The 16,008-nt window shown below is 43.9% G+C and overlaps 3 protein-coding genes across 11 annotated transcripts in view; 2 read left to right on the forward strand and 1 right to left on the reverse strand.

The window, feature by feature from the left end:
* NEK9 (NIMA related kinase 9) overlaps positions 1–5,588 on the forward strand; it is a 17,722-nt gene extending 12,134 nt beyond the window's left edge. Inside the window, exons 12-23 of one of the 3 annotated variants that reach the window (XM_072116839.1) lie at positions 24–224; positions 294–340; positions 416–571; positions 652–760; positions 850–1,011; positions 1,085–1,255; positions 1,342–1,401; positions 1,482–1,660; positions 1,897–2,031; positions 2,106–2,267; positions 2,346–2,399; positions 4,904–5,588. In XM_072116839.1, coding sequence (XP_071972940.1) covers positions 24–224; positions 294–340; positions 416–571; positions 652–760; positions 850–1,011; positions 1,085–1,255; positions 1,342–1,401; positions 1,482–1,660; positions 1,897–2,031; positions 2,106–2,267; positions 2,346–2,399; positions 4,904–5,035 — 1,568 coding nt within the window. In that variant the 3' untranslated portion in view covers positions 5,036–5,588. Of the gene's footprint in view, positions 1–23; positions 341–415; positions 572–651; positions 761–849; positions 1,012–1,084; positions 1,256–1,341; positions 1,402–1,481; positions 1,661–1,896; positions 2,032–2,105; positions 2,268–2,345; positions 2,400–4,903 lie in introns of all 3 variants that reach the window. The other 2 variants (XM_072116838.1, XM_072116837.1) reach the window with 2 other exon arrangements.
* Positions 4,682–11,155, reverse strand: ZC2HC1C (zinc finger C2HC-type containing 1C). 2 transcript variants are annotated; one of them, XM_072116842.1, is made up of 4 exons: positions 10,866–11,155; positions 9,313–10,729; positions 6,835–7,091; positions 4,682–5,056 (listed from the first exon to the last, which is right to left on the reverse strand). In XM_072116842.1, the coding sequence occupies exons 1-3, from the start codon at positions 11,138–11,140 to the stop codon at positions 6,840–6,842; spliced, it is 1,944 nt and encodes a 647-aa protein (XP_071972943.1). In that variant the 5' UTR covers positions 11,141–11,155; the 3' UTR covers positions 4,682–5,056; positions 6,835–6,839. The 2 variants fall into 2 exon arrangements, with proteins under 2 accessions (XP_071972943.1, XP_071972941.1); XM_072116840.1 differs by having other exon boundaries at positions 6,835–7,094.
* The window catches only part of ACYP1 (acylphosphatase 1), a 25,727-nt gene continuing 20,323 nt past the window's right edge, over positions 10,605–16,008 (forward strand). For 2 of the 6 annotated variants that reach the window (XM_072116829.1, XM_072116833.1), the window contains exon 1: positions 10,635–11,005. Coding sequence is in view for 2 of the 6 variants with exons in the window: in XM_072116836.1 (XP_071972937.1) it covers positions 12,928–13,011; positions 13,109–13,320 (296 nt within the window). In the remaining 4 variants the exon portion in view is untranslated. Of the gene's footprint in view, positions 11,006–12,875; positions 13,012–13,108; positions 13,321–16,008 lie in introns of those variants that run through there. The other 4 variants (XM_072116836.1, XM_072116835.1, XR_011848916.1 and 1 more) reach the window with 4 other exon arrangements.

Genomic DNA, 16,008 nt, shown 5'->3' on the forward strand with positions numbered 1-16,008 from the left:
AAACATTTCTTCCTGTGGTGCAGATGAGGGACAGCTTTACTCCTTTGGCTCAGATTACTACGGCTGCCTTGGAGTGGGTCAAAGCTTGGGTTCTGAAGTGTTAGAACCCATTCTGGTTGACTTCTTCCTGAACGAACCCATTGAACAGGTGTCTTGTGGTGACAGTCATGTCATGGTGCTGACTCGCAGCAAGTGTGTCTACTCATGGGGCTGTGGAGAATATGGTAAGTGTATTGCAATGTATACACCATGCTGCTTACAGAATATGGCTGTGACCTGTTTCCTTTGTGCAGGACGCTTGGGCCTGGACTCGGAAGATGACGTCTGCACTCCGCAGAAGGTGATTATTTGTTCTCTCCTCTTCCCCCCTCTCCCCACATATTTTGTATAGGTATCACATGAATTCTTTTGTCAGGTGGAGGTGCAGCGTGGCCTATGCATTGTGAGTGTCAGCTGTGGTTCAGATGGCAGTTTCCTGCTCACTCAGTCCGGTAAAGTTCTTGCCTGTGGCTTGAATGAACACAACAAGCTGGGTTTAAATCAATGCACCGCTGGTATTATTAACCATGAGGTGAGTGGGCAGACACCTTGTTTGAGTTTATTTTTCCAGTTTTTGTTGATTTTTGTGGTAGATTCACCATCTCTCCATAGGCTTATCGTGAAGTCCCTTACACCACCTCACTGACACTCGCCAAGCAACTTTCCTTCTATAAAGTGCGTAGCATCTCGCCTGGAAAGACCCACACAGCTGCCATTGATGGTGAGGACGAGACACAAGTTTCACATTAACTTTCCTCTATGTTATTTGTCCTCTGACTTTTACCCTGTCTTTTATCTTTATTTAATAAGAGCGTGGCCGTCTTTTGACATTTGGATCTAACAAATGTGGACAGTTAGGCGTCGGAGACTACAGGAAGCATCTGGGCATCAATCTGCTGGGGGGACCCCTTGGTGGAAAGCAGGTCATTAGAGTGTCTTGTGGGGATGAGTTTACTATTGCAGCCACTGATGGTAAGTAAAAAGACACTAGGAGCGCGGATGGAGAATGCTAAATCTCATCAGAACGGATTTGCTTTTCCTTCAGATAATCACATTTTTGCTTGGGGAAATGGGGGAAATGGCCGTCTCGCTATGACGCCAAATGAACGACCTCAAGGTTCTGACATCTGTACCTCTTGGCCACGGCCAATATTTGGTTCCCTACATCATGTGACTGATCTTTCTTGTCGTGGCTGGCACACTATCCTTATTGTGGGTAAGTTCTTTTCATAACATGCTGTAGAAGTTTTTTTTGTTTCTGGTGACAATATAGTTCTAATAGTAATTTATATTTTTTGACAGAGAAAGTTCTAAATTCAAAAACAATTCGCTCCAACAGCAGTGGCCTCTCCATTGGAACTCGTGAGTGTCCATAGACCTGGGGTAGACGGGATATTTCTGTTTTTAGGGGTCTGTAGGAATTAATCCTTTTTCCTCAACAGTTGCACAGAGCTGCTCATCGCGGGGCTCTGCAGGAGGTGAGGTGGAGAGTGCCAGTGAGTCAATAGCTTCTGAACCAAGCGATGGCTTTCGTGGGACTATGGAGGCAGAACCAGAGACCATACCATTTAATACTACAGGAAACATGGAGAGTAGTGCATGCCCCAGCTGGCTGCGACAGGTAACATATTTGGGACGCCCCAGATTGTTGCACTACTTTTCTGTTCACTATGCATGTATAGTGATGTATTATAGCTTCAGAGACTTACCCTCCTAGCAATCTGTTGTGTCACTACCAGGAGAGCCATGATTAGGAAAATAATCTGAATAGCTTGCAGCTGAGCCAAGTTATGGGCTTTACTGTCACAAGTCTGTCACTTCTTAACAATAAAATATGTTTTTTTTTTTCGTCTGCAGGAGCTAGAAGAGGCCGAGTTCATCCCGATGCCTGATACACCATCTTTTCAGAGTATGGAGTTCTCGCAGGAGTCATCTCCACCATTAGAGGAGCTGCACAAAACCACTTCAGCTGCTGCAGTGACACCTCTGCAGGTGATGGCATGAAGTGATTATAAAGAAATGTGGTTTTGTGATGACTCTGATTAACAATGCATTATTAACCCAAGGAGCCACAGACCTGTGTGTGCAGCACCCTTCAGGAAGAAATAAAGAAACTTCAGGGATTGGTGGCAACTTGTATGAGTGAGCAGGAGAGTCTGCGCAGGGAGAATGCTCGGCTGATAGTCCAGGTGCAGGAGCTTGATGACAAGCTGCAGGCGGTAGTGCAGGTAGGTATGAAGTTGTGTGCATTACCACATAGCTTACACTGTCCCTCCTGAAAATGTAACATCCTGTTTTTCTTTCAGCAGGGCCAGATTGTCGCTAAACAAGGGGAGACTATTCAGGTGTTGCAGAAACAGGTAACGCCCAGGTTGTGATAAGTGTTCCACTAGAATTTAGTCTTTCATACCACACTAGGTATTCGTATCACAGTTCTCAATACCAAAATGGCAGGGAAAACAAAAAATATAAGTCATTGTTTGAATGTAAAACATTTATTGGCTTGAATACAAAAGCTCAGTTAGGAGGCCATCGTAGAGCATCACACGGAGGACGGCCACATAAGAGAAGGATCTTTTCTTAACAGTGCTGTCTACAAATGGTGGCCTCCGATTAGTGGATAAACTGCTACATAGATGTTCCTACATTATGTTACATGTAGGATGCAGCTGAAATATGACATGTATGGAGCCTGTTCTATACATGCTTTATGTTGTTGCCCAGTACTGCTACAGTGCACAATGTTAAAGGGAACCTGTCACCAGGAGACCCATTTTTAGCACTCCCCCAGTCCCCACAGAGCATAGTACATACACTGCCAAAGTGTTTTTGTATTAAAAATAGGTTTTACAGAAAAAAAGATATGTTATATTGTACCTTTCATTAGCATCTGCTGTGTGACTAGGCAGTTGCCAAATGGGAGGGACTGGAAAGGAGCAGTCCCCCCCCCCACCCTTGGGGAACAGCTTCTCCATGACCTTTTCAAATATATGAAAACACCCATCACTGGGCTTAGAGACGCCCCCTGCTCCTCTACAGCCAATCCCGAGTGAGGCGAGATATTCATATATTTGAAAGGGTCACATGTTTCCCAAGGGTGTGGTGGGGGGAACTGCTCCTTTCCAGTTCCTCCTTTTTGGAAACTGCCTAGTCACACAGCAGATGCTAATGAAAGGTACAATATAACATATCTTTTCTTCTGTAAAACCTATTTTTTATACAAAAACACTTTGGCAGTGTATGTACTGTGCTCTGTGGGGACTGGGGGAGTGCTAAAAATGGGTCTCCTGGTGACAGGTTCCCTTTAAGGTGTTAATCTCCCCTATGAAACCAGTGTAATCTAAAGATGGCCACACCTCTGATAATGGTATTTATTATACCTCTATGAAATGATTGATCACAAAATGATTTTTCTTTTTTTTTTTTTTGCGAATCTGCCTGATTTCTTTTTTCTGTCAGAAGTCTTAAAGGAAACCTACCACTTGAAGTGGCAGGTTTCAGATGGAAATACCGGGCACCAGCTCAGGGTGAGCTGGTGCCGGAGCTTATTTTAGTTAGTGTTTTAAACCGCGGTATCGCGGTTTAAAACACTTTTTAAACGCTATAGCCGGCGCAGGCAGGTACGCGCTCGGCGCTTACCGTGCACGCGGCTCTCATTCACTTCCTATGTAGCCGCGCGCACGGTAAGCGCCGAGCGCGTACCTGCCTGCGCCGGCTATAGCGTTTAAAAAGTGTTTTAAACCGCGATACCGCGGTTTAAAACACTAACTAAAATAAGCTCCGGCACCAGCTCACCCTGAGCTGGTGCCCGGTATTGCCATCGGAAACCTGCCACTACAAGTGGTAGGTTTCCTTTAAAACCTTGTTGATACTGAACCTCATATTGGGTGGGCGCTCCCTGCTCTGTAACTTATTATAGCAAGTGGGAATACAATGATAATTTGTAGACGGCCACATTTACAGAGCATATTTATTCCTCATGTACAACCACACTGTAAGTGTGGTCTAAACACAGTAATTTATTACAAAGTGTGTTTAGTCCTCCACAATGCATTGCATACTATACCAGGCTTCTTCCAGCTTTTCCCCAAACACTATATGCGGATTCTGGGTGGATTTTATATTGTTGCAGAAAATCTGCAATGTCAAACAGTAGCATTAAAGTGAATGTGATTTGAAAAAAAGGAATGTAGATGATGTTTTTTTCCCACAAGAAATTACCACAATGTCACTTCTTGTACTTCCCAACGGATTTTTGCATGCGTTTTCTTTTCATTGTAACTTATGGGAGGGTGAAAATCTGCGTCAAAACTGCATCATGATGTCACATACGATTGAAACAAAAGTAGGTGAAAAAAAATATCTGAAGTCAGACACAGTTGAAACAAGAGGGTGACAAAAAATTTGCATGCAAAAAATAACGCATTTAGATTGGCATCAAAAACGCACTACAATTAACAAAAATCTGCCTAAAAAGCACATAGAAACCATGCATATTTTATGCAAGTGTACATGTGATTTTCCACATGACAATGTTCTATGTGGCACTTGTACAATTTCTTTTTTGATGCATGTAAAAAACAGCAAAATAGCTGCCCTAACAATTACACACAGAATTAAAGAAAAAAAAGAAATGACAATATTTCAGTTTCTGACTTTAATTTTCTAACACACTTATGCAACCATGTTGCTTGTCTCTGTTCTGCATCAATGGGCTCATTGGAACCCATTAAGAATACAAAAATATACAAACTGTCTAAGCTACATAGGATCTACACATAGCAGCAGCCTGTTATGAAGGCAGCATTTGAAGTCACTGGTTTTGATAAGGCTGACCCTTTATGTTCTTCTCTTTTGCCTGTAGGTGGCACTTTGTATGAAGACTGCTTCCTCATCTGCTGGCAACGCTGAGACCTCAAGAGAAGACTGTGATGAGGGCTCATGGTGCTTCTTGGGGACAGACCCCTGCCGCTCTGCTTCTGGGACTCCCATGTGATTTGTGGACAGCATCCAGTTCCTGCAATGAATGGATAGACTTGTCAGTGCCTTATGAGAGCACAGCGCCCCCTCTGTGCTTCATGTCATGAAATCAGCTGGAGATCCCTGAGAATGGAAGGGGAGGGGGATATTTTATTGCCAGAATGGACAGTTTCTTTCTGCATGGCCGCCTTTATTTTTGCCAAAGATGTACAGGCTGTGGGCACTGCTAGCGCAGGAGCACAGCACCACACACTGTCCTGGCAGTACTTCAGTATTCAGTCATGCTTCCAACCCCTTCTCACACTAAATGTGAAATAAAACACTGTGTGAAACTGAGCTATTCTCTCTGCTGACATAAAACTAATTCAAAGATTGTACAGTAAAGAAAATCTGTATCTGCTCCTTGGTTACACAGGAGATGAAGGGCATGGAAGTGACTAAATAATATGAATTGCACAAAATATATTACAAACAATGTACAGATATAATAAAAATGGACCCAGTCTAAAATGCGGAAGCCACAGTGAATTCCCCTCTATTTGCTGAATAAAAGTGGTTTTAAATTGTTAGATTGTTTCTGTTGCTGAACTCTGGTATCTCTTAATGATGGATGAATAGTAATTTGGATTTCTATGCATTCCTAGTGGAATAGGGAGAGGTGAGTTCACTGAGTAACATGGGGTACAAGAGTACATTCAGACTAACGTGTGCTTGCCCGGCTGTAGCCTGGGCGAGTACATGTCAGCGCTGAGGAGGGCTGAGCGCTGCTCACTCCTCCATAAGAAATACCACCACATGGCTATTCTTATGGCTGAAGATAGAGAAAGATAACATTTTTTTGCAGTGAAGGCACCATAGGCATCTATGGACTTTAAATCCCGTAGATTAGGCTTCTGTTATTTCAGACATCATTGAGTTTATCTCAAACTACAAAATGGGAATAAGTTTTCCCATGAAAAAAGTTAGGCCCTAACTTGCTGATCGGTGGAGTTCTCAATGATAAGACAAATCATGAGAACAGGGGTCCGATGTACTCCCTTTGGACCACCTGATCGCTCCCCTTGCTGTCCCGTTCATCTCTATGGAGCTGACAGTTCAGTACTCGGCCATCTCCATCTCTGAGAGAGAGGAATCTGGTACATTACAACTATATTTAATTACATTCAATTAGGTAATTGTTGAGTTAAAAAAAATAAAAATTCACACAACCGTTGGGGGATGTATATAAGGCCACAAGCTTGCAGATGTATATACGTCCCCCATAGGCTGGCAATGGTAACACGGAGCGATACGTACTGCTCCGTACCTGGGGATAAGATAGGACGTGTCCTATCTATCCCCGTATTACGGCGCTGTGCGCCATGTGTGTTTATACCTAAGAGTGTGATCACATATGGTGTTTATGTTGCATTCTAAAATGCAATACAACCATTTTAGAGAGTAAATTTTCCTAACGGCATTGCGTTTACATAAACCAATGTCAACACAATGTAAATGGGCAGTTAACATTGCATTTTGTTAACACAATGGAATTAGGCAAATCTCCTCACAGCTGTTGTAAATGTAACGTGTTACCGTGCCCTAAACACTTGAGGTTGAGAATGTGACTTCATGTTTTGCTGATAAATAATTCAAGCCCTGATGCTTGTTCCTCCTTAGGTGGTTAGTTCTAAAGACAAATGTGATTTGGGAAAACTCAAAGATATGTACAAAATCTGGATTTAGGATCCATTTCTGGTTTTGGCTTTAAAATACTGCCATAACCTGGGACTACTTATCTCAAAGAACCAGGAGAAGCAGCATCATGCCTCATACCTGCGTCAGCGGCGGGATGGTGGAGGTCGGGGCTTGTTTTTAATTGTCTCACACTTGGGAATATGTCGTTCAGCTGCACGTGGAGCAAAGCGCCGGCTACAGTGAGGACATGTCACATAATCTGGGTTCTCATCTGGTGGAGGAGGAGGTAGATCAGATATTTTTCCACCTCTTGCAACTACATCCTGCACTACACGTGCCTGACGAATTGTCCTCAAGAATGACTCATGCTTTTGACGCCAGGAGTTTGCCTTCACCTGCTAAATAAAATAAAAAACAACACTTATAAAAATGGAAAATAAAAGTAAGAAGAGTAGAGGATGGTACAAGAGGGAGAAGGCTTTGGGGAGGACAGAGAAATGTGACCTGCACACGAACATGTACTGTTCTCCGGGCACAAACAGACCATCAGTATGCAATCAGTTTCTGACCCCTATGCAAAAACAATATGTATGTCATCTGTTATTGAGGATCCGAAAAAAAGCCCCAAAAGGCTGGCAAATGATGTCACTAGCTTGACCCAAGATTTTGAAGAGTCACATTTTGTTAAATAGCAAAGCTGATTGGCAAATATTGACCACAAACGGATAACACTTGTGTCATTCATGTTGCAGAAGTATTTTTCCCATAGCTGTGTGCATATAACCTATTGGTGCATAAATAAGTTAAAAGCAAGACAGCACAGCGGTGGGAGCAAGTTAAAATTAAACCATGTACAAGATGAAGGCTAAGCAGATGGCACAGGAGTGGGCAGTAGAAAAGTAAATTGGACCCAGGATCAACAGAAATCCTAGTGAGGGGCACTGTAAGAAATTGCATTGGTGCTGCACAAGCTGAGGACAGTTTTTGGAATAAAGTCAGCTTACCGGTTCACTTTAGGGTGGTTTCCCATTGGCTTTTTTTTTTCACATCAATGATTTTTCCCTGAACCCATTTTGGCTTCTGAACACATACAGATTGTTTTTTGCTTCCTGTCTTCAGTAGTTAGTCACTGATGCCTTACTGAACCATCCTTTTCAATGGGCTGTTTGACACTTCTGTTTTTTCTACCGATCCAATGTTGTCAGTGAACACAAAATACTAATTCTAAATTGACCAATGATTAGTGAAAAAAAAAAAACTGAAGTGTGAAAAAGTGATTGAAAAATCACCGAATCCAGGAAGGGAACCATGATGTGAGTCCAAGGGGAGCACAAAGTAAAATGCTCTCCAAGGGAAAGTAATGATGGTAGGCTGAGGACATCACAGATGAAGGCTAAACAAATAAAAGAGGGTGCAAGAGAAAATAGGCAATGCATTATGTAAGAGAATGAAGAGAGAACATTGGAAGGTGCATTAGGTAAGGCCAGTAATACACAGGCGAGTTTGTTCTGATAAACTTGCTCCGTGGTGGACATGTACTATCCCTTGTCCACCGGTTTTCTGGGGTGGACAAAGCATGTAAAGCAGAACTTTCACATTTTTACCTGTTTCCTTCACACCATGGCAAGAACAAGCAATTGCAACTTTCTTTTTAGGGTTAACCAACCCAGACACCAAGTTTTCTAAAAGTGTGCTCGAGTGGCATGGAAATGCCTCAGCTCCTGGTTTTATCTGGTATAATCTGTAAACCAGCCCTGGCTGAGATTGCGTTCCTGCATTTGTACTTTGTGCCAGATTTACTTGTTTAAATCCAGTGTGCAGTGCGCTTGCAGGGGGAATGTTAAGACTGGTACACTAAGTGACAGTGTTACTACATTTGTGTCTTCTGGATTTACCGGTCCAAACATAGAACTGCTGAACTGAGTTTGTCAGACCAAACTTGGTTGTGTTTCCCCAGCCTATGAAACAGCGAAGAGGAATTAAGGGGACTTGTCTCCTGCAATTTCACCACTAAACTAACAGTACCTTCAGATTATAGTATGAAATATCTTTGTAGCATCCCTTCTTTGCCCATTTACCTAAAAAAAAACTACACTAAAGTCATAAATAAGCTGAAAAGAGGTACCCAAAAAGCTAGAGGTGAGATATCAGTTCAGAGGCTAATATCCCCTAACACTAAATTCGGGACAATCTCGTTCCCTATAACCATTGTTCTCTTTAAGGATCACAGTTAGTTAAGAAATGTGAGGTGGAGATAAAGATGATATTTCTGACAAACTGCCCGTATCTTTAGTTTTATAGCACAAAGAACCACAATCCTGATGTGTTCTGATCTTTAAAATGAAGCACCGGATGTAGGGATTTAGGTGTTGTGGAGCCCAAGATGGAGACATCTGAAGTGATGCTTTCCCTCTTGCGTTCCTCAACTTAGGTAAAAAGAGACTCTTTTCAGCTCATAAGTCTTTTGCTTCATTTTTTTTTCTTTTAGCACAAAAAGAGTGAATGCTAAAAGAGATAACTAACAGAACCATTAGGTAAGGAATTTAGTAAGTGGTGAAGATGCTGCTGACAAGTTCCCTTAAAGGAAGTCTTTAGGAGGTATTAAGTGCTACTGACCTGGGGGGCTGGGGAAGGTTGTCTTCCCTTTTTATGAAGATACTGCTCCAATTCTGTTCCTTTTGCTCGTGCCTTGGAGGAATCAAACACTTTTCTTCTGGAGTTGTACGTCTTTTCACATACTGCAGCATGTTTCTGCAGACGAAGTTCCATAAATTGTCGTCCACAAAACTGACATGGAACCAGGTCCTGCCTGAGGCCTGGAGTGATGCTCCGTTCCTGCAAAGGCTCTGATGATGGATGCCGACTGTCTTGAATCCTTGGGGCATCTAGTCTCAGATCACGAAGGGAGTCTTCAACATGTGTAAGACGAGAGCTCTGTATGGCAGGACTGGCTTTTTCGTTAGTTCCAGTGTACTGCTGGGCCTCACCTATAGATAGAGGGCTCTCCTTGCCAGCCTTCCCTATGCCCCCATTGTACTGATGTATGGAGATGGGGCTGTCTCTTTCAGCCTCCACTCTGCCCCTGCTGTTAAGTTTTAAGGTGGGGCGACTCTCCTTCTCGGCTATCCCACTGCCCCTGTTGTAATGATCTCTGTAGTGGGGACTCTCTTTTGTGGCCTTTACCCTGACCTCACTGTAATGATCTATGTAGAGATTGTCCTCCGCAGCCTTCTCCCTGCCCCTTCTGTACTGGTCTCTGTAGTAGGGACTGTCCTTTTCGGCCATCACACTGGCCCCGTTGTAATGATCTATGTAGAGGTTGTCCCCTGCAGCCTTCTCCCTGCCCCTGTTGTACTGTTCTCTGTACGGGGGGCTTTCTTTTGTTGCCTTTGCACTAGCCCTGCTATCTCCTTGTTCAAATCTAGTTCTTCTAAGCTTTGTTTTGGCATCATGGGCCTTCTTTTCCTCCCACTCGGCCTCTTCCTTTTCCTTCTGGATTCGTCGCAGCTCTTCTTCCGTTCTGCGCAGCTTCTCCCTGAGTAGTGCCTCTTTCCTACGGATCTCAGCCTCCAAATTCATCTCACTTTTCTCCAGCTCTTTCCACTGGTCAGTGCGACTTGGTCCTGACTTGGATCGGACATAAGGCAGTAAGGGTTTGATGCCTGCAGTATTAGCTGATGGATACCTGTGAGGTTTGGGTTCATTGCGGGGATACACGGGCTTCAGTGGGTGCGCTCTGTCCACACCTGCTGTCCTTTTAGCCACGGTCCAGTTGGAGGCCCACGCCTTCTCCTCTGGAGGTTGCAGGGCTCTGTGGCCATTAAGCCGTTTGTTGATGCGGACCTGTTGTTGCTCCAGCAGCTTTAGCATCTTCTGCTCCTTCTCCTGCAATATTCGCTCTTGGTAATTGTTTTTCAACATTTCCAATTTGGAGAAAACTTGGGGAGCTTGTTGTCCTCGCATGTGTGGTGACAAGTGACTCTCACTCAGACCCTCCATGTATGGGATGGAAGCCATCTTAATTCTGGCCATCCTGAAGGAAAGGAGTAGGAAAGGTCTGTGGTCAGTACTGTTAGCCCTGTATGATCATGCCCGGCACTAGTAGTAGGCCCCAGCGGGACACACACGCTTCCTAATCCGGCCTGAGGAGTCACTGACCCGGGACTCACCTGCTTACAACTTCTGCGCTGTTATGCTGGTTGCTAGGAGACCGTAGTTCTGACGTCGTTTGTGGGCGAGTACTGATGACGTCATCACACGGCGCCACCTGCCCGGGTCTGCTGTCATAGGGACGACTGGAGCGCGGCAGGTCAGTAACGGAAGAGCTTTTTTTGTGTAGCATAAAAAAGGGAGCGATGTGGATGGTGTCATGTATGTGGAGAGGAGCGTGCCACCAGCTCCAGTCCTGCAGCCACAGAGCTGTGTAGCGGGCAGCTGCCCTCATGATGCCCTCTATGCCTGCAGCATATGCTTTATGATTATGGTGTAATGTTTGTGGAGACCACGTGCCACCAGCTCCAGTCCTGCAGCCACAGAGCTGTGTAGCGGGCAGCTGCCCTCATGATGCCCTCTATGCCTGCAGCATATGCTTTATGATTATATATAATATATGCATGACCCCAATCTCTTAATTATAGCCTGGTACCGCCCACCGATTTGCTGTCCAGCAAGACGCACAAGTAAAATATCAACACACGTGTGGGACTTGTAGACGGCCGGGTGATCAGTGGCCGGTGTGTTTCTGAGATAAGTTTCTCCTGATCACATAAAGTACAAAGACCCAGCCTTTCACTAATTGTATCTAAGGACATTGGTCTGGGCCACCATAGCCTCAGGGAGCCCTCTATACCAGTAATAGTACTCATAGCGATAATGGGAGCCACTCAAGTACTCTTACTGTAGGGACCCCCTTAAAAAAACGATAATGAAAGTTGCAAAGAGAGGTCATTGTGTCTCTTGAGATGAAGGAGGGCAAGACTGGAAGCCATTGAGCGAAGAGGTGTTAGCAGTGATATTTGCCACCTCATGCCACCACAATCTGTCCATGTGTAACCAAAGGAAGAAGAAAGCCTCCAGTGCCTCCTCAGATTAGATGCTTGGATGCTGGAAAAAATACTCTTGCAGGTGACGCGGACTGGATCCCAGATAGTAATGCATTGAAGACCCCCAGAGCTCACAACTGCTATACTACAAAAACCTGTACTGGGTGGGATTGAAACCTCCATGATCCAGAGAATGTTCCTGCTACCATTCTTGTCCTCTCCAGTTCATTACTGTGTTGCTGTCTTAACAACCCCCATCAAAATGGATAAAGCCTTTCAGTTAAAGAATGCAGCTGGCTATCAGTGGGATATAAATAATGGGAAAGGCCTGAGTCAAATTGACTTTGGGTGTTTGGGTCCAGCGTTCCTGGAATTTCTTGTGAGTGACTTTACAAAAAGTTGCAGATTCCTGAGTCCACTTCTTATGATGTGGGGGAGATCAAAATGTGCCTTACAATTGGGCCATCAATTTACTCTGTTTGCCTGTAGAGATGGCAGAGTAGTGACTCTCTGTTTCCCATAGGATCTCCGGATGAATGTGCTGGTGCGTTATCGTGTTGAAACGGCACCTTCTTTTTCGCCAAATACAGTACGGCCGGTCCAATAACTCACTGTAGTATTGTTCAGTGATAAGACTCTAACGTGATCTGCAACGCAAGTGTGAAAGGGGCCTTCAGGTTACTGCAAAGAGAATTGCCCTAGTTATTTGAAGATATTTCATGCCTTGGAGTTGTGTGGTGTGTACATAGTTACATTTCTGAGTAGTCAAGGAGGGGCAATAACTTCTTGACACTAAACAAGAGTCTCTGGATGTGTATTTTGGGTACTTGGAGTAGCTGCATGTGGTATGCCACATGTTCAATTGCAAGAAGTCTTGTGAAGAGAGTGCCATGAAAAGCTTGTGCACAATGGGATACTTGGAAAGTTAATGTTTTTTTTCCCCTTGATTGTTGGTGTATTCTGGAGTTCATTATCACGTTATGTCCCTTATGGCTGACCCTGTTTGCATTGTGTAAGGAGTACACAGTAATGAGTGTCTTCCCTCATTATTATTGTTGGCAGCTACACACAGTGGCTGTAGCATAGCTATGTGTTGAGCTAGGCGTCAGTCCATTGTCTCCTTTGTCCTATTTTCAGGTGGACATTGTGTATTTCCCTGACTGTCCTGTGTGCTCCAACTTCCAGGATCATGACGGAGGCTGAAGCGCTCATCTGTCTGGATTATGAGGTGTTTGGGAAGGTTCAAGGTGTTTTCTTTCGCAAGTACACACAGGTAATGGAGGGGACAGCTGTGATAATACATAATTGGTGATTTTTAATCCTACCAAGGTGTCTTGTATGATGGCGTGTTTGTGTTTACCCTGTTGCAGGCCGAGGGGTCTCGACATGGTCTGGTCGGATGGGTGCAGAATACAGAACATGGAACTGTTAGAGGCCAGTTGCAAGGTCCTGTAGCTAGAGTGCGGCAGATGCAGGATTGGCTGCAAAAAACAGGGAGCCCAAAGTCCAGAATTACCCGGGTCCAATTCCAAAACGAAAAAACAATTCAACAATTGGAATACAACAACTTCCAGATCCGCAAGTGAGAGGGTCTGCTCTTCTGTGCATCTTGGCTTGTTTCTTTAGGATCCATGACTGATTGTCTATTTATTGTATGGAGTGGAACAGCATGTTACAAAAAATGTTGTAAAAGAACTAAATATCCTTTAACCTGTTTGGTCCTATAGTCTCGTTCTACTTTGGCCTGTTTGGTCCTATAGTCTCGTTCTACTTTGGCAGAGTACAGTAACCAGGATGCCACACCTGTTCACCACAGTGAACCTACTGTATACTTTACTGTCAGTTCAGATTTGTGTCCGGATGCATCAGCTGAGAATTCTTTGATCACAATGCATGCATGGCCGCGATCTCCAGAAAAGTGTGCAAAACTTCCAATATGAATTGTCGATCTCAAGCTAAATGGAAGCTAGGCAAGCTTAGTCCATACTGATGATAACCTACCCAAGGGCATAGTGAAAACTGCACTCCATGTACCACATGTGATGTTTGCTTTCTACACTTATGTCTTTTGTTCACAGACAATAATCTGTTCATTAAAGTGATGTTGATCATCTTTTGGTAAATTTCGTTTCTCTGCAAATTGGTGCTCGAGAAATGTTCAGCAACTGGTCCACAGAGGGGGGCACATCTGTGTCTATCTGCTGGGGGGAAGGGGGTGGGCACAGAGTAGGTAGACACAAAAATCTCAGCTCCACGCTATCACACAGCAATCCAAGATGGCAGCCCCCAACCCTAAGTCAGAAGTTACAGGGTCATGTCTAGGGGCAACTGAAATTGAAAATGCCAGCACAACTGAAATTGTGTACACCAGCACAGGTTGGATTTGTATATGTGAAATGCTATATTTTTGTTAATAATGGTGAATTAGAGAATGTGTTATTTTATTATCCTGAGTACATATAAGACAATACCGCCGTGTGCTGGAGAAAACATAGAGAACAGCGGCGCACAGCCTCACACTCGGAAAAAGATAGAGCATGCTCTACCCTATCCTGGTGTACATCGCAGAACCGCCACCGGGAGCCATTGCCGTCTATGGGGATGTATAAAATAAATAAAATAAAATAAATTTGCGGCCACGTGTACGCCCCTTCTCCTGTAGTGTGATATTTCACTTATTGGGTTGTCCCAAGTTTAGATGTTATCCCCTATCCACGGCATAAGGGATAACAAGGTGATCAGTGTGAGTTTACATTCAGTCAGTGAATTGAGTGGCATGGTGAATTTTTGACTAGCTGCTTCATTAACTAGTGAGAACAGGATTCTTGTTCTCTAGATTGGGGGTGTCCCAGCAGTCAGACCCACACAAATCGCCTTGTTATAAACTAGAGACTATCCCTGTAATGATTCAGCTCTCCAGGGAGATAAGATGATCAAGAGACTTTCTGTGAAGAGTTAAAGAGGACCTGTCACCCAAATAAACCCTGTAGGAGCACTTACTAAAGTAAGCCGCTCCCTAGCCCTACCCCAATAATAGCAGTGTTAAATCGCTAGCTTTATTGGAACATAGCGATAAAGCTAGCGAACACTGCACTACTTAGCCGTCTGAACGCCGGACCAAGCTTCAGTGGTCCGGCGTATACCTGAGAAGGCGGTGACTACACTGCCGGCCTATGGTGTGGGGTGTACCCTCATGTATACACCGGACCTTTGTAAGCTTGGTCCGGCGTTCGGAGGGCTATGTAGTGCTGTGTTTGCTAGCTTTATTGGTATGTTCTGATAAAGCTAGCAATTTAACATTGCTATTACTGGGGTAGGGCTAGGGCTACTTTATTACTCAAGTTAGCAGTTCCTAGAGGGATTGTCTGGGTGTCAGGTCCTCTTTAAGTCTTAAGGCACGTTAACAGGCTCTTTATATCTTAGCTGTCGGCGGATACAGGAGAGAAAACAGATTAACACAAACTGCTTAAAGGGGTTGTCCGAGTTTTGAAAAAAATATATATGTGGCCGGGAGCGGGCTGCCTAAAACAATAAAGCTGTACTTACCTTCCGGATACCGGAGGGCACCGGAAGGTAAGTTCTGCTTTATTGTTTTAGGCAGCCGGCTCCCGGCCACATATATATATATATATATATATATATTTATTTTTTTTTTTTAAAAACTCGGACAACCCCTTTAAAATAAAAGAAGTTCACATGAATATATTACTTTTATTTCTCTTAAAAAGTATAATAATAGATATTAAAGAGAACCTTTCAGGCAAAAACTAAATATATTTTCATAAACTGCCATTAGAAAGCTTTGTCTCTCTACATGCCTATAAACTCAAACTATCAGGTCCTAAAGCTGTATGCAAATGATCTGAGATGGGTCAAATGAATCATTATCATATTCAGCTGTCCAGCTTATTCATGAGTGTCAAACACTGCCAAATCTCAGTGCTTGACTGAAAGCCTGTATAATGATGTGACGCTCCTGGTGCTGGCTCCTCTATGTACTTCCTGGTGCTGGCGGCCCCTGCTGCCTGTGTGTGTATGAGATACTCCTATACACATGACTGACAGCCTGTAGTAGTTGTACCAGCCTGACCTGCTGTTACACCTATGCACTACTTGTGTTGCTGATGTCTATGTCTCTCATACAAGTACTAGCAATCTTTTACTATACATTACACACAGACATGAGCAGGGTTGGAAGGGGATGGCAACAGGGGTGACATCACTTTCTATCTCGATGTGCCCAGCCTCATTTACATAATAAATAAAATAT

Source organism: Engystomops pustulosus, chromosome 7 (genome assembly GCF_040894005.1).
Source record: "Engystomops pustulosus chromosome 7, aEngPut4.maternal, whole genome shotgun sequence".
Lineage (NCBI taxonomy): Eukaryota > Metazoa > Chordata > Amphibia > Anura > Leptodactylidae > Engystomops > Engystomops pustulosus.